At 40.6% G+C, this 27,421-nt stretch overlaps 1 protein-coding gene across 1 annotated transcript in view; it reads right to left on the bottom strand.

Annotated features, from left to right (window-relative positions):
• The window catches only part of LOC128703871 (kinesin heavy chain), a 102,807-nt gene that overhangs the window by 22,245 nt on the left and 53,141 nt on the right, over nt 1-27,421 (bottom strand). Inside the window, exons 9-13 of the mRNA XM_070087020.1 lie at nt 27,168-27,328; nt 26,373-26,579; nt 25,669-25,818; nt 1,162-1,428; nt 767-892 (exon numbers count right to left, since the gene is read on the bottom strand). Coding sequence (XP_069943121.1) covers nt 767-892; nt 1,162-1,428; nt 25,669-25,818; nt 26,373-26,579; nt 27,168-27,328 — 911 coding nt within the window. The remainder of the gene's footprint in view (nt 1-766; nt 893-1,161; nt 1,429-25,668; nt 25,819-26,372; nt 26,580-27,167; nt 27,329-27,421) is intronic.

The raw sequence follows: 27,421 nt of genomic DNA, 5'->3' as shown, positions 1-27,421 counted from the left end.
AAAAACACTGCATGTTAACCTCGTCAACAGAATTAAATGGTGCATTCAGAAATGTGAATACTAATAATGATACATTATGTGCTGACTATGCCAGGCACCACCATCTTTATGCATGATGAAGCCCCTTATCATCAGAATAAGGTGGTCAAGAACTGGTTGCAACATCATGAAATCCCCGTTATAGAATAGCCAGGTTACAGCCTAGGTCACACTCCAGTAAGAATAAAAATGTACAATACTATTGTGACTGGAACAATACACAATCTGCACATAAGAGAAAGAACCTTGTGGCTAGTTAATGATCCAAGTCGGACCGAAATGTTGTCCTAAGTTTTTTTCTATGTGCAGGTTATTTGTGTATCTCAATCCAATCAAAAATACTTGGCAGGTGTTGAAATTCAGGGCAGCAAAGTATCAAATCTCCAGCATCCCAACATAGGTGGAGGTCTTGAAAAATTTATGAATTTACACATGTAACCGATTTCCAGAAACTAACGGATTCTTTGCCAGAAAGGACTAAAAAGAAATGAAGGCAAAACGTCAAATGATTAAATATTGATGTTTTGAATTTTTACGTTCCCTAATAAAGTTCATGAAACTTTTCTTTGGATTTTATTCACCCTTCTGCAAACTTTTTTTTTTTTTTTCCAGAGACTAGCGAGTGAATGCAAGAGATGAAATTTCCAGAGAAAACCAAAGATAAACACAGTATAACAATTACTATTAAAAGCTGCCATATTTGGGAATCACTTTAAGATTATCTTACCTGTTTCTGGTGCTGTTCCCGGTGTCGTTCAATCTGCTTCTCGAGAGCATCTTTAATATGGCCATCTTGTTCTGATACCTTAGACACTGCCTTCAGGCGGGCCACCTCTTCATTCAGAGAATCCACCTAAAAATTTTACATTATATATTATTAACAAGATTTATACAAAGATGTTTTATATATAAATAAATGTCAATGATAAGTAGATTGGTAAGCCTAGCACATTTTATGAGCAATCTTAGCAATTTTTTGCACTGCATATTCAAAGTTGCAAGAAAGTAAGGTACATGCCAGTGAAACAAGGCTTTAATGAAACACAAGCTCTTTTGCAGGAATCCTAGAAATACCCCTATAGCTGTAATTTTTTTTACTTCTCATGTATGGTATTACTGTACCTGTTCTTCCAAGGATCTCTTTTTATTCTCCCCTTCTTTCATAGACTGTGACAATGTCTTCATTTTTGCTTCGTGTTGTGTAATAAGCAGCCTGCATTCATTGAGATCCTTCTCACGTTCTTCTATTTGACCATGCATGTCTGCCTGCTTTGTTTCGAGCGTTGAGCAGCGTTGAGACAGGTTTTTCACCTCGGACCGCATTTTTGATATGTAGAGTCTTGCAACAGTAAACTCTTCTTCAACTTTGCCCTCAACATCTCCAAGGTTCTTAAGAAATAAAAATACTGCTCAGTTCCACACAATATTTACAGAGCTAATCAAAAGCTGCTAAATTTTAAGTATTTCAATATTTTTAACATTAATTATTAAAGGAAAAATCTATGTGAATAAAAATTGATTTTAAAAACAAAAAAATCACCCCCCCCCCCCACACACACACACACACACACACACACCCCCCACACACACAAATATACATACATACATACATATACGTACAGTGGAACCTCGGCTTACAAATTTAATCCGTTCCGTGGGCGTGTTCATATCTTGATTTGTTCATATGCTGGGTCAATTTTCCTCATTTAAACTAAGTGAAATGCAATTAATTTGTTCCAGCTGAATTCCTTCTCTCAAGAGGCATGACAAAATAACCCTAATATCAACTCTACAGCTTATTTATCTGTGTTAATTCATCTAATATGACATAATAAACAATATAAATAACAAAAACCTGATATACACTCTAGAATGAATAAAATATGTCATTATGTGGGCAGCAGAGGGAGAAGGATTGTGGTCACGAGAGTGGTCGCGCATTCTCGCTATGAATGTCAGAGGTGTTATCGTAAGAGAAAACGGAGTTTGTGAGGCTAACTGAATTAGATCTGGTGTACATACGACATTTATATACCTTGGATAAGAAATGCAGAGCAGCATATCCTGTCAGGAGTTCACACTTTTCTTAAGAACTGCTATGTACAATTTTTATGTTTATCTCACTACACTACATATCACCTGCGAGCTGTTTCTCCGTTAGCCATGTCAACAGCAGCTTTTCCATCTTTTCATTGACAGAGGTCCGCTACTTAGAAATTACTTTAACGCCCTTTGCTGGTGCTATAGCCTTTATAGACTCCTCCTGCTTTAGCATTGTACATACAGTAAGTGGGGCTATGCTAGTGTTCACTCGCCAAGTCCTTAACCCTCGTACCTAGTCTGTGCTTATCAATTTCTTGCTTTAATTCCATGCAAATCATCCTCTTTCTCGGCACTGTCCTTTCCACTTGCTTTCTCTGGACCCATGGTTAGAAGAAAGAAATTCGGTGAATTAACTGTACAAAACGTAAGGAAATCACGGCAATTCCTTGCACTGTGAGGGTAGCTCCGTAAGCACATGTGCACTGGTAAACATTGTGGTGTCATTGTCAAAATAAAATATACGCAGTACATACATAGTATTACTATAATTATTATTGTACTATTACATATTTATATATATTATTATTATTATTATATTAGTTAGAGCAAAGGAAGGGGTAGCAGTAATGTTAAATGATCAGTTATGGAAGGAGAAAAGAGAATACGAATGTGTAAATTCAAGAATTATGTGGATTAAAGTAAAGGTTGGATGCGAGAAGTGGGTCATAATAAGCGTGTATGCACCTGGAGAAGAGAGGAATGCAGAGGAGAGAGATTTTGGGAGATGTTAAGTGAATGTATAGGAGCCTTTGAACCAAGTGAGAGAGTAATTGTGGTAGGGGACCTGAATGCTAAAGTAGGAGAAACTTTTAGAGAGGGTGTGGTAGGTAAGTTTGGGGTGCCAGGTGTAAATGATAATGGGAGCCCTTTGATTGAACTTTGTATAGAAAGGGGTTTAGTTATAGGTAATACATATTTTAAGAAAAAGAGGATAAATAAGTATACACGATATGATGTAGGGTGAAATGACAGTAGTTTGTTGGATTATGTATTGGTAGATAAAAGACTGTTGAGTAGACTTCAGGATGTACATGTTTATAGAGGGGCCACAGATATATCAGATCACTTTCTAGTTGTAGCTACACTGAGAGTAAAAGGTAGATGGGATACAAGGAGAATAGAAGCATCAGGGAAGAGAGAGGTGAAGGTTTATAAACTAAAAGAGGAGGCAGTTAGGGTAAGATATAAACAGCTATTGGAGGATAGATGGGCTAATGAGAGCATAGGCAATGGGGTCGAAGAGGTATGGGGTAGGTTTAAAAATGTAGTGTTAGAGTGTTCAGCAGAAGTTTGTGGTTACAGGAAAGTGGGTGCAGGAGGGAAGAGGAGCGATTGGTGGAATGATGATGTAAAGAGAGTAGTAAGGGAGAAAAAGTTAGCATATGAGAAGTTTTTACAAAGTAGAAGTGATGCAAGGAGGGAAGAGTATATGGAGAAAAAGAGAGAGGTTAAGAGAGTGGTGAAGCAATGTAAAAAGAGAGCAAATGAGAGAGTGGGTGAGATGTTATCAACAAATTTTGTTGAAAATAAGAAAAAGTTTTGGAGTGAGATTAACAAGTTAAGAAAGCCTAGAGAACAAATGGATTTGTCAGTTAAAAATAGGAGAGGAGAGTTATTAAATGGAGAGTTAGAGGTATTGGGAAGATGGAGGGAATATTTTGAGGAATTGTTAAATGTTGATGAAGATAGGGAAGCTGTGATTTCGTGTATAGGGCAAGGAGGAATAACATCTTGTAGGAGTGAGGAAGAGCCAGTTGTGAGTGTGGGGGAAGTTCGTGAGGCAGTAGGTAAAATGAAAGGGGGTAAGGCAGCCGGGATTGATGGGATAAAGATAGAAATGTTAAAAGCAGGTGGGGATATAGTTTTGGAGTGGTTGGTGCAATTATTTAATAAATGTATGGAAGAGGGTAAGGTACCTAGGGATTGGCAGAGAGCATGCATAGTTCCTTTGTATAAAGGCAAAGGGGATAAAAGAGAGTGCAAAAATTATAGGGGGATAAGTCTGCTGAGTGTACCTGGTAAAGTGTATGGTAGAGTTATAATTGAAAGAATTAAGAGTAAGACGGAAAATAGGATAGCAGATGAACAAGGAGGCTTTAGGAAAGGTAGGGGGTGTGTGGACCAGGTGTTTACAGTGAAACATATAAGTGAACAGTATTTAGATAAGGCTAAAGAGGTCTTTGTGGCATTTATGGATTTGGAAAAGGCGTATGACAGGGTGGACAGGGGGGCAATGTGGCAGATGTTGCAAGTGTATGGTGTAGGAGGTAGGTTACTGAAAGCAGTGAAGAGTTTTTACGAGGATAGTGAGGCTCAAGTTAGAGTATGTAGGAAAGAGGGAAATTTTTTCCCAGTAAAAGTAGGCCTTAGACAAGGATGTGTGATGTCACCGTGGTTGTTTAATATATTTATAGATGGGGTTGTAAGAGAAGTAAATGCGAGGGTCTTGGCAAGAGGCGTGGAGTTAAAAGATAAAGAATCACACACAAAGTGGGAGTTGTCACAGCTGCTCTTTGCTGATGACACTGTGCTCTTGGGAGATTCTGAAGAGAAGCTGCAGAGATTGGTGGATGAATTTGGTAGGGTGTGCAAAAGAAGAAAATTAAAGGTAAATACAGGAAAGAGTAAGGTTATGAGGATAACAAAAAGATTAGGTGATGAAAGATTGAATATCAGATTGGAGGGAGAGAGTATGGAGGAGGTGAACGTATTCAGATATTTGGGAGTGGACGTGTCAGCGGATGGGTCTATGAAAGATGAGGTGAATCATAGAATTGATGAGGGAAAAAGAGTGAGTGGTGCACTTAGGAGTCTGTGGAGACAAAGAACTTTGTCCTTGGAGGCAAAGAGGGGAATGTATGAGAGTATAGTTTTACCAACGCTCTTATATGGGTGTGAAGCGTGGGTGATGAATGTTGCAGCGAGGAGAAGGCTGGAGGCAGTGGAGATGTCATGTCTGAGGGCAATGTGTGGTGTGAATATAATGCAGAGAATTCGTAGTTTGGAAGTTAGGAGGAGGTGCGGGATTACCAAAACTGTTGTCCAGAGGGCTGAGGAAGGGTTGTTGAGGTGGTTCGGACATGTAGAGAGAATGGAGCGAAACAGAATGACTTCAAGAGTGTATCAGTCTGTAGTGGAAGGAACGCGGGGTAGGGGTCGGCCTAGGAAGGGTTGGAGGGAGGGGGTAAAGGAGGTTTTGTGTGTGAGGGGCTTGGACTTCCAGCAGGCATGCGTGAGCGTGTTTGATAGGAGTGAATGGAGACAAATGGTTTTTAATACTTGACGTGCTGTTGGAGTGTGAGCAAAGTAACATTTATGAAGGGATTCAGGGAAACCGGCAGGCCGGACTTGAGTCCTGGAGATGGGAAGTACAGTGCCTGCACTCTGAAGGAGGGGTGTTAATGTTGCAGTTTAAAAACTGTAGTGTAAAGCACCCTTCTGGCAAGACAGTGATGGAGTGAATGCTGGTGAAAGTTTTTCTTTTTCGGGCCACCCTGCCTTGGTGGGAATCGGCCAGTGTGATAATAAAATAAAAATTATTTTATTATTACTATATAGTATTATAATATTTTTTTTTTTATTATCACACTGGCCGATTCCCACCAAGGCAGGGTGGCCCGAAAAAGAAAAACTTTCACCAGCATTCACTCCATCACTGTCTTGCCAGAAGGGTGCTTTACACTACAGTTTTTAAACTGCAACATTAACACCCCTCCTTCAGAGTGCAGGCACTGTACTTCCCATCTCCAGGACTCAAGTCCGGCCTGCCGGTTTCCCTGAATTCCTTCATAAATGTTACTTTGCTCACACTCCAACAGCACGTCAAGTATTAAAAACCATTCGCCTCCATTCACTCCTATCAAACACGCTCACGCACGCCTGCTGGAAGTCCAAGCCCCTCGCACACAAAACCTCCTTTACCCCCTCCCTCCAACCTTTCCTAGGCCGACCCCTACCCCGTCTTCCTTCCACTACAGACTGATACACTCGAAGTCATTCTGTTTCGCTCCATTCTCTCTACATGTCCGAACCACCTCAACAACCCTTCCTCAGCCCTCTGGACAACAGTTTTGGTAATCCCGCACCTCCTCCTAACTTCCAAACTACGAATTCTCTGCATTATATTCACACCACCCATTGCCCTCAGACATGACATCTCCACTGCCTCCAGCCTTCTCCTCGCTGCAACATTCATCACCCACGCTTCACACCCATATAAGAGTGTTGGTAAAACTATACTCTCATACATTCCCCTCTTTGCCTCCAAGGACAAAGTTCTTTGTCTCCACAGACTCCTAAGTGCACCACTCACCCTTTTCCCCTCATCAATTCTATGATTCACCTCATCCTTCATAGACCCATCCGCTGACACGTCCACTCCCAAATATCTGAATACATTCACCTCCTCCATACTCTCTCCTTCCAATCTGATATCCAATCTTTCATCACCTAATCTTTTTGTTATCCTCATAACCTTACTCTTTCCTGTATTCACGTTTAATTTTCTTCTTTTGCACACCCTACCAAATTCATCCACCAATCTCTGCAACTTCTCTTCAGAATCTCTCAAGAGCACAGTGTCATCAGCAAAGAGCAACTGTGACAACTCCCACTTTATGTGTGATTCCTTATCTTTTAACTCCACGCCTCTTGTCAAGACCCTCACATTTACTTCTCTTACAACCCCGTCTATAAATATATTAAACAACCACGGGGACATCACACATCCTTGTCTAAGGCCTACTTTTACTGGGAAATAATTTCCCTCTTTCCTATGTACTCTAACTTGAGCCTCACTATCCTCATAAAAACTCTTCACTGCTTTCAGTAACCTACCTCCTACACCATACACCTGCAACATCTGCCACATTGCCCCCCTATCCACCCTGTCATATGCCTTTTCCAAATCCATAAATGCCACAAAGACCTCTTTAGCCTTACCTAAATACTGTTCACTTATATGTTTCACTGTAAACACCTGGTCCACACACCCCCTACCTTTCCTAAAGCCTCCTTGTTCATCTGCTATCCTATTCTCAGTCTTACTTTTAATTCTTTCAATAATAACTCTACCATACACTTTACCAGGTATACTCAACAGACTTATCCCCCTATAATTTTTGCACTCTTTTGTCCCCTTTGCCTTTATACAAAGGAACTATGCATGCTCTCTGCCAATCCCTAGGTACCTTACCCTCTTCCATACATTTATTAAATAATTGCACCAACCACTCCAAAACTATATCCCCACCTGCTTTTAACATTTCTATCTTTATCCCATCAATCCTGGCTGCCTTACCCCCTTTCATTTTACCTACTGCCTCACAAACTTACCCCACACTCACAACTGGCTCTTCCTCACTCCTACAAGATGTTATTCCTCCTTGCCCTATACACGAAATCACAGCTTCCCTATCTTCATCAACATTTAACAATTCCTCAAAATATTCCCTCCATCTTCCCAATACTCTCCTCTCCTATTTTTAACTGACAAATCCATTTGTTCTCTAGGCTTCCTTAACTTGTTAATCTCACTCCAAAACTTTTTCTTATTTTCAACAAAATTTGTTGATAACATCTCACCCACTCTCTCATTTGCTCTCTTTTTACATTGCTTCACCACTCTCTTAACCTCTCTCTTTTTCTCCATATACTCTTCCCTCCTTGCATCACTTCTACTTTGTAAAAACTTCTCATATGCTAACTTTTTCTCCCTTACTACTCTCTTTACATCATCATTCCACCAATCGCTCCTCTTCCCTCCCGCACCCACTTTCCTGTAACCACAAACTTCTGCTGAACACTAACACTACATTTTTAAACCTACCCCATACCTCTTCGACCCCATTGCCTATGCTCTCATTAGCCCATCTATCCTCCAATAGCTGTTTATGTCTTACCCTAACTGCCTCCTCTTTTAGTTTATAGACCTTCACCTCTCTCTTCCCTGATGCTTCTATTCTCTTTGTATCCCATCTACCTTTTACTCTCAGTGTAGCTACAACTAAAAAGTGATCTGATATATCTGTGGCCCCTCTATAAACATGTACATCCTGAAGTCTACTCAACAGTCTTTTATCTACCAATACATAATCCAACAAACTACTGTCATTTCGCCCTACATCATATCTTGTATACTTATTTATCCTCTTTTTCTTAAAATATGTATTACCTATAACTAAACCCCTTTCTATACAAAGTTCAATCAAAGGGCTCCCATTATCATTTACACCTGGCACCCCAAACTTACTTACCACACCCTCTCTAAAAGTTTCTCCTACTTTAGCATTCAGGTCCCCTACCACAATTACTCTCTCACTTGGTTCAAAGGCTCCTATACATTCACTTAACATCTCCCAAAATCTCTCTCTCTCCTCTGCATTCCTCTCTTCTCCAGGTGCATACACGCTTATTATGACCCACTTCTCGCATCCAACCTTTACTTGAATCCACATAATTCTTGCATTTACACATTCATATTCTCTTTTCTCCTTCCATAACTGATCATTCAACATTACTGCTACCCCTTCCTTAGCTCTCTCTCAGATACTCCAGATTTAAACCCATTTATTTCACCCCACCTAAACTCCCCTACCCCCTTCAGCTTTGTTTTGCTTAGGGCCAGGACATCCAACTTCTTTTCATTCATAACATCAGCAATCATCTGTTTCTTGTCATCTGCACTACATCCACGCACATTCAAGCATCCCAGTTTTATAAAGTTTTTCTTCTTCTCTTTTTTAGTAAATGTCTACAGGAGAAGGGGTTACTAGCCCATTGCTCCCGGCATTTTAGTCGCCTCATACTACACGCATAGCTTACGGAGGAAAGATTCTTTTCCACTTCCCCATGGACAATAGAAGAAATAAAGAAGAACAAGAGCTATGTAGAAAAAGGAGAAAAGCCTAGATGTATGTATATATATATGCATGTGCATGTCTGTGAAGTGTGACCAAAGTGTAAGTTGGAGTAGCAAGATATCCCTGTTATCTAGCGTGTTTATGAGACAGAAAAAGACACCAGCAATCCTACCATCATGCAAAACAGTTACAGGTTTCTGTTTCACAGTCATCTGGCAGGACGGTAGTACTTCCCTGGGTAGTTGCCGTCTACCAACCTACTACTATTATTATTATTATTATTATTATTATCATTAATTTAGGGACCTGAAGCACAGATCCAATTCCCTAGATCAAGAGCCCCTCACCACGTACGTACTACTACCAATAATTATAATTATTATAGCAATAATAATAATACAATATAATGTAATAATGACAACAACAGTAAGGAGAAACTTCAAAAGGCTGCCAGTAGTTGGCACCACCATCAGCAAAACACTGGTAACCACTACTAGTGCACTTTTCACCTGTCTAGACTTAAGTAGTCTACGTATTAGTACTAGTGTGTATTAGGTCAAGTCTGCCTGAAATTCCTCGGCATGATAGTGGTTTTCTTTGCTCCAATCATATGATATGTTGTAAATACATATTGTAACCTTTGCAAAGAAATATGTTTTATTTATTTAGGTAAGGAACCTCCCTTAAGGAGGAAGTTCGCATCCTGAAATTTCGTTCATATTCAGAAGCAAAAAATTGACCGAACGACGGTTCGTATCCTGAAAAGTTCGCATGGTGGGGCATTCGTAAGCTGCGGTCCCACTGTACTCTGAAAGCTCGCTGTGTTTATTTACATATATATTTTCCTATTTTCATTGCCATTTGCTAAATCTAGACCAGCTGATGATGCCTTACCATCAGCAGGGTAAAATAGCCCAGAGATCCATTGCAGCCATCGACTTCAGTACCAGGACCTCTACCGTCCACTTCTGCCGACAACCATCTACCTCAGCCCAGTAGGGCCACACCATCCATATCCACTCGTTTCACAATCATCCACAAACACCATTACCCACAATTTAAGGTAAGAAATACTATTATTTCTATTGCATTTGTAGTCTTAAGCAGTAATATATCACGACAATACACTACAATTACATATTCACTTTTATTTTGTAAGATCTGGAGGTCTAAAAAAAGTTGTTTGGCTTTTTGGGGGCACCCAGGAACGTAACCCTATTCTTCCCACAAGTTCTTCAGTTTGTCTAAGACGATTTTGCCTAACACGGCATTTTCAGGAACATAACTACAGTGTTAAACGACGGTCTATTGTACAATGGACCCCTGGATAACATAATTAATCCATTCCAGAGTGAGACTTATCCCGAATCTGACTTATTATGAATTAATTTTCCCCCATGAGAAATAATGAAAATCCAATTAATCCGTTCCAGACACCCAAAAGTATTAAAAAAATTTTTATATGAAATATACATTTCCTTACACAGAAAACAATGAGACATGCTAAGTAAAACATTACTAAAATAACACCTTTATTGAAAACTTATTGATGATTGATTGATGGAAGGGGAATCCCCTTCCATAAAGACTGCAGGTAAAAAGTCCTTTTCCGGGATTACTTCTTTGTTTTTAATGCCACTAGGACCAGCTCGAGAGTCACTGAACCCCTGTCGCACAAAATATCTGTTCAAAGAGCTCTGTTTCTGGCATATCTTCAAGATTTCCCTAAAATGGGACACATCATCATCATTGTAGATGTTGCCAGCACGGCCTGCAACAGCTCTGTCAGGGTGATGTTCATCCATAAATGCCTGCACCTTTGTCCACATTGTACAAATGTCCTTAATGGTTGAAGGCAACTTCCTCCATCTCTTCCTCCTCCTTTGAAGCAAACTTCTGGAGCTGTGGTCTGTTGGTGTTGCACATGAAGGTCTTGCAATTCTGTAGTGGTTAGCTCTTCATTGTGGGACTCTACCAGCTCTTCCACATCCTCCACACTCACATCCAACCCCATGGAATTCCCCAATGCCACAATACTTTCCACAACTGGTATAGGCTCCTCAGAGTCAGCCCCAAACCCTTCAAAATCCCTCCTCTCTTGTACACATTCTGGCCACAATTTTTCTCCAAGCAGAGTTCTAAGTCCTGCCAAGCAGAGCTGCTAAGTCCTGTCCCTCCCAAGCCTTACCTATAAGGTTTATGCAACTGAAGATAATGAAGTGATATTTCCAGAACTCTCTTAGGGTCAATTCAGTATCTGAGGTCTCTTCAAAGCACATTTGAAACACTGCTTTGGTGTACAGTTTTTTGAAATTTGAAATGACCTGCTGGTCCATGGGCTGGAGGAGAGGAGTGGTATTAGGAGGCAAAAACTTCACTTCGATGAAACGAAACTGGCACCCTTCGCTCTTCCAAGTCTGGAGGATGAGCAGGAGCATTGTCCATTACCAGGAGGCACTCGAGTTCCAATTTACTTTCCAGGAGGTATTTTTTCACACTGGGGCCAAACATGTAATGGAACCAATCAAGGAAAATGTCCCTCATCACCCATGCCTTTACTGTTTGCCCTCCACATCACACACAATTTACTCTTGACGACACTGTTTTTCTTGAACACACTGGGATTTTCAGAGTGATACACCAGTAAAGGCTTCACTTTGAAATCCCCACTAGCATTACTACAAAACATGGGAGTTAGCCTGTCTTTCATAGGCTTGTGTCCTGGGAGCGCCTTTTCCTCTTAAGTAATGTAGATCCTCTTTGGCATTTTCTTCCAAAATGGGCCTGTTTCACCACAATTGAACACTTGTTGGGGTTTTAATTTTTCAGCCTCTATGTACCCCTTGAAGTCCTGAACATATTTTTCAGCCATTTTTTTTTGTCAGAACTGGCAGCATCGCCATGTCTTACCACACTGTGTATGCCACTACGATTCTTAAATCTCTCAAACAAGCCTTTGCTGGCCTTAACCCTCTGGGGGTTTCGGACGTACTAGTACGTCTGACGACCCAGGGTTTTTGACGTACTAGTATGCCTAAATTCTAGCGCCCTCAAATCTAGCGAGAGAAAGCTGGTAGGCTTACATATGTAAGAATGGGTCTATGTGGTCAGTGTGCGCAATATCAAAAAAAATAATGCAGCACACAGTGAGTAATGAGAGAAAAAAAACTTTGACCGTGTTTTTGGATTAAAACAGCGACTTTGCACTGTATTTTTGTATTGTATTTATTGTTGTATTCTAGTTTTCTTGGCCTCATTTTATAGAATGGAAGACATATTACAGACATTGAGATGATTCTGACTGGTTTTACAATGAAAAGTACCTTGAAATTGAGCTCAAAGTAGCAGAAATGTTCAATTTTTACCAAAGTTCAAAAGTAAACAAATCATGTTAGGCGTCCAATACACATCAACTGGCGAGTCTAATATTCTTTCACACGTGCACTGATATTATTTATACCATTTCTACACTAATGCAGTAGTCTGCATAACAGTAAATCTTATTTTTTTGGTAAGAATAAAAATTCAAAGTGGAAAGCCAAAGAAATATAAGAGGGGGCCTGGGGATGTGACTAACGAACAGAGAACTCGTTATTTTAGTGCCAGGAATGTCTTTCTTGTTTATTCTGGACCCTATTCGGAAATTGGCATCTTTTGAAATTTGTGTGAAATTGGCAAAATTGCTAAATTCTGACCACTTTATTGGATAGTTGAAATCGGTAAATGGGTGGTTTCTTGTACTCATTCGATAGAAAAAATGGAGTTTTAGCGAAATAGTTATGATTTTTGTCGACTAGTACACTGGAATTGGCCGAAAATAAGGCTCAAAGTGGGCAAAATCGCCAATGCGTAAACATCGTCAAGACCGCTAACTTCGCGAGAGTATAATTTCCTAAGTTTTCCATCAAATTTCATACTTTTGGTGCCATTATGATTGGGAAAAGATTCTCTATCTTTTCATAAGAAAAAGCAATTTTTTTTTTTTTGAAATTTGGCCGACCCTGAGAACAAGTCTCTGAGAGGACCTGTCGACCCCCAAAGGGTTAAATTCACCAATATCAGCACTAGTTCCCGGCATTTTCTTTACGAGATCATCAGGTAGCTGCCTTGCCTTTTCACATATAACATATGACTGCATAACACTCTCTTGATAATTGTTTCTCGTTGATCCACACCAACAACAGTCTCTCCACATCTTCGAGCATTTGCGATCTCTGTTTTGTAAGCATATTTGCACATTTCGCAACAACGGCTTCCTTGATTCCCTTTTTCTTGGCCAAGATAGTAGCGATGGTTGTATGGGGCTTGTTATACAACCTGGCCAGCTCATAGACAAGCACTCCACATTCGAATTTTGTGATCTCTTTCTTGAATTCTATAGTGTTTCTCACCCTCTTTACCAAAGGGCTGGCACCAGAAGCTTTCTTTGGGCCCATGGTGGCTTATTTAGTAGATAAAAAACTGTTGGTGCGGGAGGGAAGAGGAGCGAATGGTGGAATGATGATGTAAAGAGAGTAGTAAGGGAGAAAAAGTTAGCATATGAGAAGTTTTTACAAAGTAGAAGTGATGCAAGGAGGGAAGAGTATATGGAGAAAAAGAAAGAGGTTAAGAGAGTGGTGAAGCAATGTAAAAAGAGAGCAAATGAGAGTGGGTGAGATGTTATCAACAAATTTTGTTGAAAATAAGAAAGTTTTGGAGTGAGATTAACAAGTTAAGGAAGCCTAGAGAACAAATGGATTTGTCAGTTAAAAATAGGAGAGGAGAGTTATTAAATGGAGAGTTAGAGGTATAGGGAAGATGGAGGAAATATTTTGTGGAATTGTTAAATGCTGATGAAGATAGGGAAGCTGTGATTTCGTGTATAGGGCAAGGAGGAATAACATCTTGTAGGAGTGAGGAAGAGCCAGTTGTGAGTGTGGGGTAAGTTCGTGAGGCAGTAGGTAAAATGAAAGGGGGTAAGGCAGCCGGGATTGATGGGATAAAGATAGAAATGTTAAAAGCAGGTGGGGATATAGTTTTGGAGTGGTTGGTGCAATTATTTAATAAATGTATGGAAGAGGGTAAGGTACCTAGGGATTGGCAGAGAGCATGCATAGTTCCTTTGCATAAAGGCAAAGGGGACAAAAGAGAGTGCAAAAATTATAGGGGGATAAGTCTGTTGAGTATACCTGGTAAAGTGTATGGTAGAGTTATAATTGAAAGAATTAAGAGTAAGATGGAGAATAGGATAGCAGATGAACAAGGAGGCTTTAGGAAAGGTAGGGGGTGTGTGGACCAGGTGTTTACAGTGAAACATATAAGTGAACAGTATTTAGATAAGGCTAAAGAGGTCTTTGTGGCATTTATGGATTTGGAAAAGGCGTATGACAGGGTGGATAGGGGGGCAATGTGGCAGATGTTGCAGGTGTATGGTGTAGGAGGTAGGTTACTGAAAGCAGTGAAGAGTTTTTATGAGGATAGTAAGGCTCAAGTTAGAGTATGTAGGAAAGAGGGAAATTATTTCCCAGTAAAAGTAGGCCTTAGACAAGGATGTGTGATGTGAGATGATTGTGGATGTTATGAATGAGAAGAAGCTGGATGTCCTGGCTTTAAGTGAAACAAAGCTGAAGGGGGTGGGAGAGTTTCAGTGGAGAGGAATAAATGGGATTAGGTCAGGGGTTTCAAATAGAGTTAGAGCTAAAGAAGGAGTAGCAATAATGTTGAAGGATAAGCTATGGCAGGAAAAGAGGGACTATAAATGTATTAATTCAAGGATTATGTGGAGTAAAATAAAGATTGGATGTGAAAAGTGGGTTATAATAAGTGTGTATGCACCTGGAGAAGAGAGAAGTGTAGAAGAGAGAGAGAGATTTTGGGAAATGTTGAGTGAATGTGTGGGGAGTTTTGAATCAAGTGTGAGAGTAATGGTGGTTGGGGATTTCAATGCTAAAGTGGGTAAAAATGTTATGGAGGGAGTAGTAGGTAAATTTGGGGTGCCAGGGGTAAATGTAAATGGGGAGCCTTTAATTGAGCTATGTGTAGAAAGAGATTTGGTAATAAGTAATACATATTTTATGAAAAAAGAGGATAAATAAATATACAAGGTATGATGTAGCACGTAATGAAAGTAGTTTGTTAGAATATGTATTGGTGGATAAAAGGTTGATGGGTAGGCTCCAGGATGTACATGTTTATAGAGGGGCAACTGATATCTCGGATCATTATTTAGTTGTAGCTACAGTTAGAGTAAGAGGTAGATGGGAAAAGAGGAAGGTGGCAACAACAAGTAAGAGGGAGGTGAAAGTGTATAAACTAAGGGAGGAGGAAGTTCGGGTGAGATATAAGCGACTATTGGCAGAAAGGTGGGCTAGTGCAAAGATGAGTAGTGGGGGGTTGAAGAGGGTTGGAATAGTTTTAAAAATGCAGTATTAGAATGTGGGGCAGAAGTTTGTGGTTATAGGAGGGTGGGGGCAGGAGGAAAGAGGAGTGATTGGTGGAATGATGAAGTAAAGAGTGTGATAAAAGAGAAAAAGGTAGCCTATGAGAGGTTTTTACAAAGCAGAAGTGTTATAAGAAGAGCAGAGTATATGGAGAGTAAAAGAAAGGTAAAGAGAGTGGTGAGAGAGTGCAAAAGGAGAGCAGATGATAGATGGGGAGATGGAGGTATTAGGTAGATGGCGAGAATATTTTGAGGAACTTTTAAATGTTAAGTAAGAAACAGAGGCAGTAATTTCATGCACTGGTCAGGGAGGTATACCATCTTTTAGGAGTGAAGAAGAGCAGAATGTAAGTGTGGGGGAGGTACGTGAGGCATTACGTAAAATGAAAGGGGGTAAAGCAGCTGGAACTGATGGGATCATGACAGAAATGTTAAAAGCAGGGGGGGATATAGTGTTGGAGTGGTTGGTACTTTTGTTTAATAAATGTATGAAAGAGGGGAAGGTACTTAGGGATTGGCGGAGAGCATGTATAGTCCCTTTATATAAAGGGAAAGGGGACAAAAGAGACTGTAAAAATTATAGAGGAATAAGTTTACTGAGTATACCAGGAAAAGTGTACGGTAGGGTTATAATTGAAAGAATTAGAGGTAAGACAAAATGTAGGATTGCGGATGAGCAAGGAGGCTTCAGAGTGGGTAGGGGATGTGTAGATCAAGTGTTTACATTGAAGCATGTATGTGAACAGTATTTAGATAAAGGTAGGGAAGTTTTTATTGCATTTATGGATTTAGAAAAGGCATATGATTGAGTGGATAGAGGAGCAATGTGGCAGATGTTGCAAGTATATGGAATAGGTGGTAAGTTATTAAATGCTGTAAAGAGTTTTTATGAGGATAGTGAGGCTCAGGTTAGGGTGTGTAGAAGAGAGGGAGACTACTTCCCGGTAAAAGTAGGTCTTAGACAGGGATGTGTATTGTCACCATGGTTGTTTAATATATTTATAGATGGGGATGTAAAGGAAGTAAATGCTAGGGTGTTCGGGAGAGGGGTGGGATTAAATTTTGGGGAATCAAATTCAAAATGGGAATTGACACAGTTACTTTTTGCTGATGATACTGTGCTTATGGGAGATTCTAAAGAAAAATTGCAAAGGTTAGTGGATGAGTTTGGGAATGTGTGTAAAGGTAGAAAGTTGAAAGTGAACATAGAAAAGAGTAAGGTGATGAGGGTATCAAATGATTTAGATAAAGAAAAATTGGATATCAAATTAGGGAGGAGGAGTATGGAAGAAGTGAATGTTTTCAGATACTTGGGAGTTGACATGTCGGCGGATGGATTTATGAAGGATGAGGTTAATCACAGAATTGATGAGGGAAAAAAGGTGAGTGGTGCGTTGAGGTATATGTGGAGTCAAAAAATGTTATCTATGGAGGCAAAGAAGGGAATGTATGAAAGTATAGTAGTACCAACACTCTTATATGGGTGTGAAGCTTGGGTGGTAAATGCAGCAGCAAGGAGATGGTTGGAGGCAGTGGAGATGTCCTGTAAAAGGGCAATGTGTGGTGTAAATATTATGCAGAAAATTCGGAGTGTGGAAATTAGGGAAAGGTGTGGAGCTAATAAAAGTATTAGTCAGAGGGCAGAAGAGGGGTTGTTGAGGTGGTTTGGTCATTTAGAGAGAATGGATCAAAGTAGAATGACATGGAAAGCATATAAATCTATAGGGGAAGGAAGGCGGGGTAGGGGTCGTCCTCGAAAGGGTTGGAGAGAGGGGGTAAATGATGTTTTGTGGGCAAGGGGCTTGGACTTCCAGCAAGCGTGTGTGAGCGTGTTAGATAGGAGTGAATGGAGACGAATGGTACTTGGGACCTGACGATCTGTTGGAGTGTGAGCAGGGTAATGTTTAGTGAAGGGATTCAGGGAAACCAGTTATTTTCATATAGTCGGACTTGAGTCCTGGAAATGGGAAGTACAATGCCTGCACTTTAAAGGAGGGGTTTGGGATATTGGCAGTTTGAAGGGATATGTTGTGTATCTTTATATGTGTATGCTTCTAAACTGTTGTAGTCTGAGCACCTCTGCAAAAACAGTGATAATGTGCGAGTGTGGTGAAAGTGTTGAATGATGATGAAAGTATTTTCTTTTTTGGGGATTTTCTTTCTTTTTTGGGTCACCCTGCCTCGGAGGGAGACGGCCGACTTGTTGGGGGGGGAAAGAGGGGGGAAAGATGGGGTTGTAAGAGAAGTAAATGCGAGGGTCTTGGCAAGAGGCGTGGAGTTAAAAGATAAAGAATCACACATAAATTGGGAGTTGTCACAGTTGCTCTTTGCTGATGACACTGCCCTTGGGAGATTCTGAAGAGAAGTTGCAGAGATTGGTGGATGAATTTGGTAGGGTGTGCAAAAGAAGAAAATTAAAAGTGAATACAGGAAAGAGTAAGGTTATGAGGATAAGAAAAAGATGAGGTGATGAAAGATTGGCTATCAGATTGGAGGGAGAGAGTATGGAGGAGGTGAATGTATTCAGATATTTGGGAGTGGACGTGTCAGCAGATGGGTATATGAAAGATGAGGTGAATCACAGAATTGATGAGGGGAAAAGGGTGAGTGGTGCACTTAGGAGTCTGTGGAGAGAAAGAACTTTGTCCTTGGAGGCAAAGAGGGGAATGTATGAGAGTATAGTTTTACCAACGCTCTTATATGGGTGTGAAGCATGGGTGATGAATGTTGCAGCGAGGAGAAGGCTGGAGGCAGTGGAGATGTCATGTCTGAGGGCAATGTGTGGTGTGAATATAATGCAGATAATTCGTAGTTTGGAAGTTAGGAGGAGGTGCGGGATTACCAAAACTGCTGTCCAGAGGGCTGAGGAAGGGTTGTTGAGGTGGTTTGGACATGTAGAGAGAATAGAGCGAAACAGAGTGACTTCAAGAGTGTATCAGTCTGTAGTGGAAGGAAGGCGGGGTAGGGGTCGGCCTAGGAAAGGTTGGAGGGAGGGGTAAAGGAGGTTTTGTGTTCGAGGGGCTTGGAGTTCCAGCATGCATGCGTGAGCGTGTTTGATAGGAGTGAATGGAGACAAATGGTTTTTTATACTTGACGTGCTGTTGGAGTGTGAGCAAAGTAACATTTATGAAGGGGTTCAGGGAAACCGGCAGGCCGGACTTGAGTCCTGGAGATGGGAAGTACAGTGCCTGCACTCTGAAGGAGGGGTGTTAATGTTGCAGTTTAAAAACTGTAGTGTAAAGCACCCTTCTGGCAAGACAGTGATGGAGTGAATGATGGTGAAAGTTTTTCTTTTTCGGGCCACCCTGCCTTGGTGGGAATTGGCCAGTGATAAAAAAAAAAAAAAAATGCACTAAAAACAATGAATAATACAAAATGTATCGCATGAACGCATGGGATCGCCCTCACTGACTGGTAAACAATGGCACACTGGCTATACTATGCAATGTTGGGACTGCTCGACTGCTCAGGCTGTGTGGACACATTCAGGACGAATGACGCATACTGACTTCAGTGTCTTTCACAGAGCGACACTGAACACAAAAACATTACTTATTCCAATGACGGCGTAATCTGGGGGTCCACCTTATATACAGTAGACCATCATTTAGCATGGAAGTTACGTTCCTGAAAATGCCACGTTTTGTAAAATCATGTTAAATGAACTGAAGAACTTATGGGAAAAATAGGGTTACATTCCTAGGAGCCCCCAAAAAGCCAAACAACTTTTTTTTAGACCAACAGATATTACAAAAATAAGTGAATATGTAATTGCAGTTCACTGTCATGATATATTACTGCTTAAGACTACAAATGCAATAGAGATAATAGTATTTCTTACCTTAAATTGTAGGTAATGGTGTGTGTGTGTGGATGACTGTGGAGAAAGTGGATATGGATGGTGTGGCCCTACTGAGCTGAGGTGGATGGTTGTTGGTTGTCGACACAAGTGGATGGTAGAGATTCTGGTACTGAAGTCAATGGTTGTATTGGAGTGTGCATAAATTCAGTAATGGATCTCTGAGCTCTTTTACCATGCAATACATTATACAGCTGACGTAAGGCATAATCAGGTGGTCTAGACCCCGTTTCAAAGCACTGCTTCTAGATTTGTCTGGGTCCTCTTCAGTGAAAAAGTCTGCTAGTTTAGCAGCAGCATGGAACTGCTCATGTAACTGCTGCAATGTTAGCTGTTTTTCTTCAGGTTCTTCTTTTGTTACCTCCCTCCCTTGTATCTGTGCATCGAGCTCTGCCAACATTTCCTCTGGACTCCTGTCTTCATCATCATCATCTTCTAAGAGCTCATTCACATCTTCATTCATATCTTCAAAACCATCACCTGGTAATCTCCTTGCCAGCAGAACAATTTCCTGAGCCTGACTCTCAAGCAAGAGAAAACCAGTGAAAGAATAAACCACAAAAGGCCATAACTTTCCCCAGCCTCCATTTAATGTTGATTGGGGCACTTCACTCCATGCACTTCTAGCATAGCTGATAACATCTGCAATGTTAAATTTATTCCAGAAGCTTGGTACTGCCAAGTTGGAGTCAGAGTCCATTGATGCAACTAGTTTTCCTTAACGTTTTTTTGTGTAGTTACACTTGAATGACTTAATAACTAGTGGTTGTATTAAAGATGTTGTATTTGGAGGTAAAAATACAACTTTTACATGTAGGGGTCACATCCACCAAAGCTTGTGGACGAGTACGGGAATTATCAAGAATGAAGAGCCTTGAATGCAAGGTTCTTGCTGTGCAGGTAAAACTTTACTTCAGGAATAAAGTGATGTTTAAATCAGTCAATAAATATTTCCTCTGTCATCCATGTTGACTGGTTTGACCTCCAAATTACTGGTAAGGTGTTTTTATCTACATCTTTCAAAGCATGAGGATTCTTAGAGTGGTAAATAACCATGAGCTTACATTTGAAATCACCTGATGCATTACTGCAAAGGAGCTAGGTGAAGCGATCCTTTGCTGTCTTGAAGCCTGGTGCACTCTTCTCTTGCTGACTAATATGAGTTTGTGTTGGCATTTTTTTCTAAAGAACACTTGTCTCATCAGCATTAAACACTTGATGTGGCTCAGCCACCCTCAGAAATAATTTCCTGCAATTCAGCAGGGAAATTACTTGCTGCTGTATGATCATCTGAAGCACTTTCAACAAAAAACTTATTATGAAACTTATTACGCAACTTAAAGGTGTGGAATCAGCCTGTGCTAAACTCGCACTTTTTCAGGCCTTCCTTCCTTATCACACACTGCTTTAAACAACTGTAAGGCCTTTTCCCTAATTAAGATGAAATTAAGTGGTGCACCTCTCTCTGTCTTTTGTTCAATCCACTCAAGCAACAAGTTTTCTGTTTTATTTACTTGTTGGGACCTACGTGTCATTCTTTTCACGAGATGACATCTTGGGCTATTCATTACACAAGCTCATATATTCACCTCATTCTTTTTAATTGTATGAACCGACACTTCATTAAGGCCATAAGCCCTCACTATATCCACCACACGTGATCCACTCTTAAGCTTGTCTAATCTCAAAATATTTTCTTCACAATTCCTAGACTTGAATGCTTAAACCTTTTCTTGTCACTTTCAGCAACACTTGTATGCTTACTGGGTGCCATGATTGCTTGGCAGATTTAACAACTGACAATGAAAATATGTAGTACAATGAATGTAAATAAACACAGCAAGATTCCCTAGTATCTTCGTCCTGCACGTGTATCAACTGAACTGGAGGCTGGGAGCGTGGTGTGGTTGGGTGTGGGTGGCGGGGGGATGGCAGTAGGCCTTCCCTATTGACTCAATGGTATAACTCACCACGGGCAACCAGGCGCCCAAAACTTTCTCCCCTCCCGCGAATCATGTTAAATTGATTATACGATGTGTTATATAAAATTGTGTCAATTCTTCAATCATGCTATACTTAAATCATACCAAGTAAACTTGTGCTAAATGATGGTCTACTGCATATTTTTTCAACAAGTCAGCCATCTCCAACCGAGGCAGGGTGACCCAAAAAGAAAAAATCAAAACACTTTCACCTCATTTATACATAATCACTGTCTTTGTAGAGGCACTCAGATACAACAGTTTAGAAGTCCCTCCAAACTCTCAATATCCCAGAGCCCTCCTTTAAAGTGCAGGCATTGTACTTCCCATTTCCAGGACTCAAGTCCGGCTAAATCTATAATAACCAGTTTCCTTGAACCACTTCACTAAATATTACCCTGCTCACACTCCAACAGCTCCTGGAGTTTACCTGGAGAGAGTTCCGGGGATCAACGCCCCTGCGGCCCGGTCTGTGACCAGGCCTCCTGGTGGATCAGAGCCTGATCAACCAGGCTGTTGCTGCTGGCTGCATGCAAACCAACGTACGAGCCACAGCCCGGCTGGTCAGGAACCGACTTTAGGTGCTTGTCCAGTGCCAGCTTGAAGACTGCCAGGGGTCTGTTGGTAATCCCCCTTATGTATGCTGGGAGGCAGTTGAACAGTCTCAGGCCCCTGACACTTATTGTATGGTCTCTTAACATGCTAGTGACACCCCTGCTTTTCATTGGGGGGATGTTGCATCGTCTGCCAAGTCTTTTGCTTTCGTAGTGAGTGATTTTCGTGTGCAAGTTCGGTACTAGTCCCTCTAGGATTTTCCAGGTGTATATAATCATGTATCTCTCCCGCCTGCGTTCCAGAGAATACAGTTTTAGGAACCTCAAGTGCTTCCAGTAATTGAGGTGTTTTATCTCCGTTATGCGCGCCGTGAAGGTTCTCTGTACATTTTCTAGGTCAGCAATTTCACCTGCCTTGAAAGGTGCTGTTAGTGTACAGCAATATTCCAGCCTAGATAGAACAAGTGACTTGAAGAGTGTCATCATGGGCTTGGCATCCCTAGTTTTGAAGGTTCTCATTATCCATCCTGTCATTTTTCTAGCAGATGCGATTGATACAATGTTATGGTCCTTGAAGGTGAGATCCTCCGACATGATCACTCCCAGGTCTTTGACGTTGGTGTTTCACTCTATTTTGTGGCCAGAATTTGTTTTGTACTCTGATGAAGATTTAATTTCCTCGTGTTTACCATATCTGAGTAATTGAAATTTCTCATCGTTGAACTTCATATTGTTTTCTGCAGCCCACTGAAAGATTCGGTTGATGTCCGCCTGGAGCCTTGCAGTGTCTGCAATGGAAGACACTGTCATGCAGATTCGGGTGTCATCTGCAAAGGAAGACACGGTGCTGTGGCTGACATCCTTGTCTATGTCGGATATGAAGATGAGGAACAAGATGGGAGCAAGTACTGTGTCTTGTGGAACCGAGCTTTTCACCGTAGCTGCCTCGGACTTTACTCTGTTGACTACTACTCTCTGTGTTCTGTTAGTGAGGAAATTATAGATCCATCGACCGACTTTTCCTGTTATTCCTTTAGCACGCATTTTGTGCGCTATTATGCCATGGTCACACTTGTCGAAGGCTTTTGCAAAGTCTGTATATATTACATCTGCATTCTTTTTGTCTTCTAGTGCATCTAGGACCTTGTCGTAGTGATCCAATAGTTGAGACAGACAGGAGCGACCTGTTCTAAACCCATGATGCCCTGGGTTGTGTAAGTGATGGGTTTCTAGATGGGTGGTGATCTTGCTTCTTAGGACCCTTTCAAAGATTTTTATGATATGGTATGTTAGTGCTATCGGTCTGTAGTTCTTTGCTGTTGCTTTACTGCCCCCTTTGTGGAGTGGGGCTATGTCTGTTGTTTTTAGTAACTGTGGGACGACCCCCGTGTCCATGCTCCCTCTCCATAGGATGGAAAAGGCTCGTGATAGGGGCTTCTTGCAGTTCTTGATGAACACGGAGTTCCATGAGTCTGGCCCTGGGGCAGAGTGCATGGGCATGTCATTTATTGCCTGTTCTTAGCCATTTGGCATCAGGATAACATCGGATAGGCTTGTGTTAACCAAATTTTGTGGCTCTCTCATAAAAAATTCATTTTGATCTTCGACTCTCAGTCTGATTAGCGGCTTGCTAAAAACTGAGTCATATTGGGACTTGAGTAGCTCACTCATTTCCTTGCTGTCATCTGTGTAGGACCCATCTTGTTTAAGTAGGGGCCCAATACTGGACGTTGTTCTCGACTTTGATTTGGCATAGGAGAAGAAATACTTTGGGTTTCTTTCGATTTCATTTATGGCTTTTAGTTCTTCCCGCGATTCTTGACTCCTATAAGATTCCTTTAGCTTAAGTTCGATGCTTGCTATTTCTCTGACCAATGTCTCCCTACGCATTTCAGATATATTGACCTCTTTTAGCCGCTCTGTTATTCTTTTCCGTCGCCTGTAAAGGGAGCGCCTGTCTCTTTCTATTTTACATCTACTCCTCCTTTTTCTAGAGGAATAAGCCTTGTGCATACATCGAGTGCCACCAAGTTAATCTGTTCTAGGCATAAGTTGGGGTCTGTGTTGCTTAGTATATCTTCCCAGCTTATATCGGTTAGGACTTGGTTTACTTGGTCCCACTTTATGTTTTTGTTATTGAAGTTGAATTTGGTGAATGCTCCCTCGTGACTAGTCTCATTATGTCGGTCTGGGGCTCCACGCATACATGTCTGAACCTCAATTATGTTGTGATCTGAGTATATTGTTTTTGATATGGTGACATTTCTTATCAGATCATCATTGTTAGTGAAGATGAGGTCTAGTGTATTCTCCAGTCTAGTAGGCTCTATTATTTGCTGGGCTAAATTGAATTTTGTGCAGAGATTTAAAAGCTCGTGTGAGTGTGAGTTTTCATCAGAGCTGCCTCCTGGTGTTATTACTGCAACAATATTATTTGCTATATTCCTCCATTTTAGGTGCCTTAAGTTGAAATCCCCCAGGAGCAAGATGTTGGGTGTAGGAGCTGGCAGATTTTCCAGACAGGTCAATTTTTAACAGCTGTTCCTGGAATTGCTGGGATGTTGCATCCGGAGGCTTGTAGACTACCACAATGACTAGGTTTTGGTTCTCGACCTTTACTGCTAAAACTTCCACTACATCAATTGAGGCATTTAGCAGTTCTGTGCAAACAAGTGACTCTGCAATGTACAGGCCAACCCCCCCCCCCTTTTGCCTGTTCACTCTGTTACATCTGTATAGGTTATAACCTGGGATCCATATTTCGTTGTCCAAGTGATCCTTCATGTGGGTCTCAGTGAAAGCCGCGAACATTGCCTTTGCCTCTGCAAGCAGTTCACGGATGAAAGGTATTTTGTTGTTTGTTGCTGGCTTTAGACCCTGTATATTTGCAAAGAAGAATGTCATCGGACTGGTGGTATTGTTGGTACTGGGGGGGATTTTTTTTCCGGCATTAGTATCTGTATCTGTTGGTTTGGAGTGGAGGCCATCGACTGTGGTTCCACTCCAGGAATGACTGGATTTGGTGTACGATTTCTGCCATTTCCTGCCAGTTTTTTTTTCCTTCCTGGCACTAAAAAACCTCTCCCTCTTGAGTGGCTGTGGCTACCCAGGTTTTCCCATGGCCTGGATGTTTTGTATATTTTTGTCCCCTTTAGATGGTGTGCCTGGCAATTTAAGTTATAGCACAGTCTTTCCTGTACTGAAGAGGTACACATTTCAGGGTGAAAAAGCTTACAGGACGGGAGTTTGCATTTTCCTGTTGTCATATGGGCATGGCATTTTCTAGGGTGGTCATAGTTGCACGTCCCGTCTGTTTTTCCAGCTCGTCAAGTCCCAAAAAACCATTCGTCTCCATATACTCCTATCTAACACGCTTGCTGGAAGTTACACATTTATACGCTCTCCAAGTCATTCTACTTTGATCTATTCTCTCTAAATGACCCTCCTCCCCGGCTGGTACTTTAATGTCGCTGATGCTGATTAGTGATATTTTTTTCACCAAATTCAAGACTATAAAATTGTAAGTTTTTATCAGATTTCACTCATTTTAGTCTTACTAATTCAGAAAAACAAACTATTGATCTGTAAGAAGAAAATACTTTTTTATTTTTCAAAATCTTCTGACATGCACAGGATTTTTTTTTTTTTCAGGGTCTCCCATAGCTGAAGGGTTAAGAGTGTATAAATCTGGCAAAAATAGGCCGCATAGGAGATATCTGAGGAAGGGTAGGAAAATTTTTAATAGATACAAGTGTACATTTCTTGAAACTGACCTACACTAAAACAATCCTCAAAGAAATGCAATTAAAACAAAATGCTGGTTGTGAAAGAAAAGAGGTGCAAAAGTGCTTACCTTCATTGCATCATTGGATGTGCCAATGATTGAGCCTACTTCATTCAGATCTTTGAGGAGGGACACTAACATTTCATTTATACGTTTCTTTTGATGTAACTGAGAGTCCCTCACTGTCTGTAGTTCTGAAGTAGCCACACTTAGCGATGCCTGTGAAAAAAAATTACATTAGTTGTAATAGATAATAACGGAAACCTCCATCAGTTTCCATTCAAGTATAATGATAGTTAAAATTAGTGCAATTTTTAATAAAAGAAAAACTCACCAATATTAAGTCTCGTTTTGTAACAAATACAGACTCTCCTCACTAAACGATGAGGTTCCATTTCTAAGAGTAGGTCGGTAAACAAATTAGTCATTAAGCGAGGACCATACTATACTGGTGGTGGGTTTGTGTCGACCATCTTTTAGATATTTTTTTAATGTCACTTTTGTACCATTTATAGTATATTTTTAAATGTTTATACAGTAGTGTACTGTATACTGTAATAAACAGAAAAGAGGAAATCAGCTCTAATATACATTACTTAAGTTTGCATACTGGCTGGAGAGATGGTTGCAAGTCTGAGTGGTTGGTAAACGAGTATGTTGTTAAGTGAAGAGAGGCTGTGTTAAATTTGCCTCATTGCTTATCTATGTACAGTAATTAAAGAAAATTATGACTACTGTAATTATATAATACTGTATTAAGTGCTGTACAGTACCTGCTTCTGACCAAGTTCCTCTGTCAAACTCTCATTTTCTTTACTCTTGCGCTCTACTTCTTCAGTCTTCTGATCATAGTTTACAGCCAGCTCCTCCAGGGCCTGTAATACTTCTTTTACTTCTTCTTTAGCCTTCTCATTCTCATTACTTAGTCTGGTCATTTCTGACTGCAGAAGCTCATAGTCTCGTCGTGTTGAAGATATTAACTAAAAAATAACCCCCACATTCATTTTAATTAGTGTGGTATCAATACAAAGAAAGATACTGTAACTAAGTAATATAACAACATAAGAAAGGAGGAACACTGCAGCAGGCCTGTTGGCCCATACTAGGCAGGTCCTTTAGATCTATTAATATTAATTTCTAAAAACTAAATATATTAATTAATTTCTAAAACTCATAAGACAGGGGCATTAAAATTATTTAATGAAAACCACAGTAACAGGATTGCCACTGATGAAAATCATGTGCTGTATTAGAGGATGTATAATTCAATAAAACATGCACAATCAACATATCCATGTTATAAGAACATAAGAATGGAGGAACACTGCAGCAAGCCTACTGGCCTATACAAGGCAGGTCCTTATCAAAACCACTCATTCCCACCTACATATTTGTCCAATCTTAACCCAAAGTTACCCAAGAATTTGCTTCAGTACCTCAGGTACTAAACAAACCCAGCCCTTTTCACTCGTATATTTATGACTATTCCAATGGAAGTTATACCTACACAAGTTAAAACACAGCCACTAAATGAATATTGTTATTAATGCTTATAAGCACATACATACCTCTTCTTGCTCAAGCATTTGTTCCTTAAGCTTTTCTACTAGCTGTGACTGATGATTGATTTCATCATCTTTTTCATCCAAATTTTGGTAGAGGCGTTCCCTCTCTCGTGCCCACTCAGCCGCATCACCATCCACAGCCACAGGAGGAGCCAAAACTTGATCTGTAATAAAGTTTATATCACAATTAATATACAGAGGAAAAAAATACAGATGAGCCCAATACATTATAAAGCTACTCAAGTTAGTGTGTTTTT

Source organism: Cherax quadricarinatus, chromosome 20 (assembly GCF_038502225.1).
Source record: "Cherax quadricarinatus isolate ZL_2023a chromosome 20, ASM3850222v1, whole genome shotgun sequence".
Classification (NCBI taxonomy): domain Eukaryota; kingdom Metazoa; phylum Arthropoda; class Malacostraca; order Decapoda; family Parastacidae; genus Cherax; species Cherax quadricarinatus.
The sequence above is the reverse complement of the archived record's forward strand: the minus strand, read 5'-3'. Positions and strand labels throughout refer to the sequence as shown.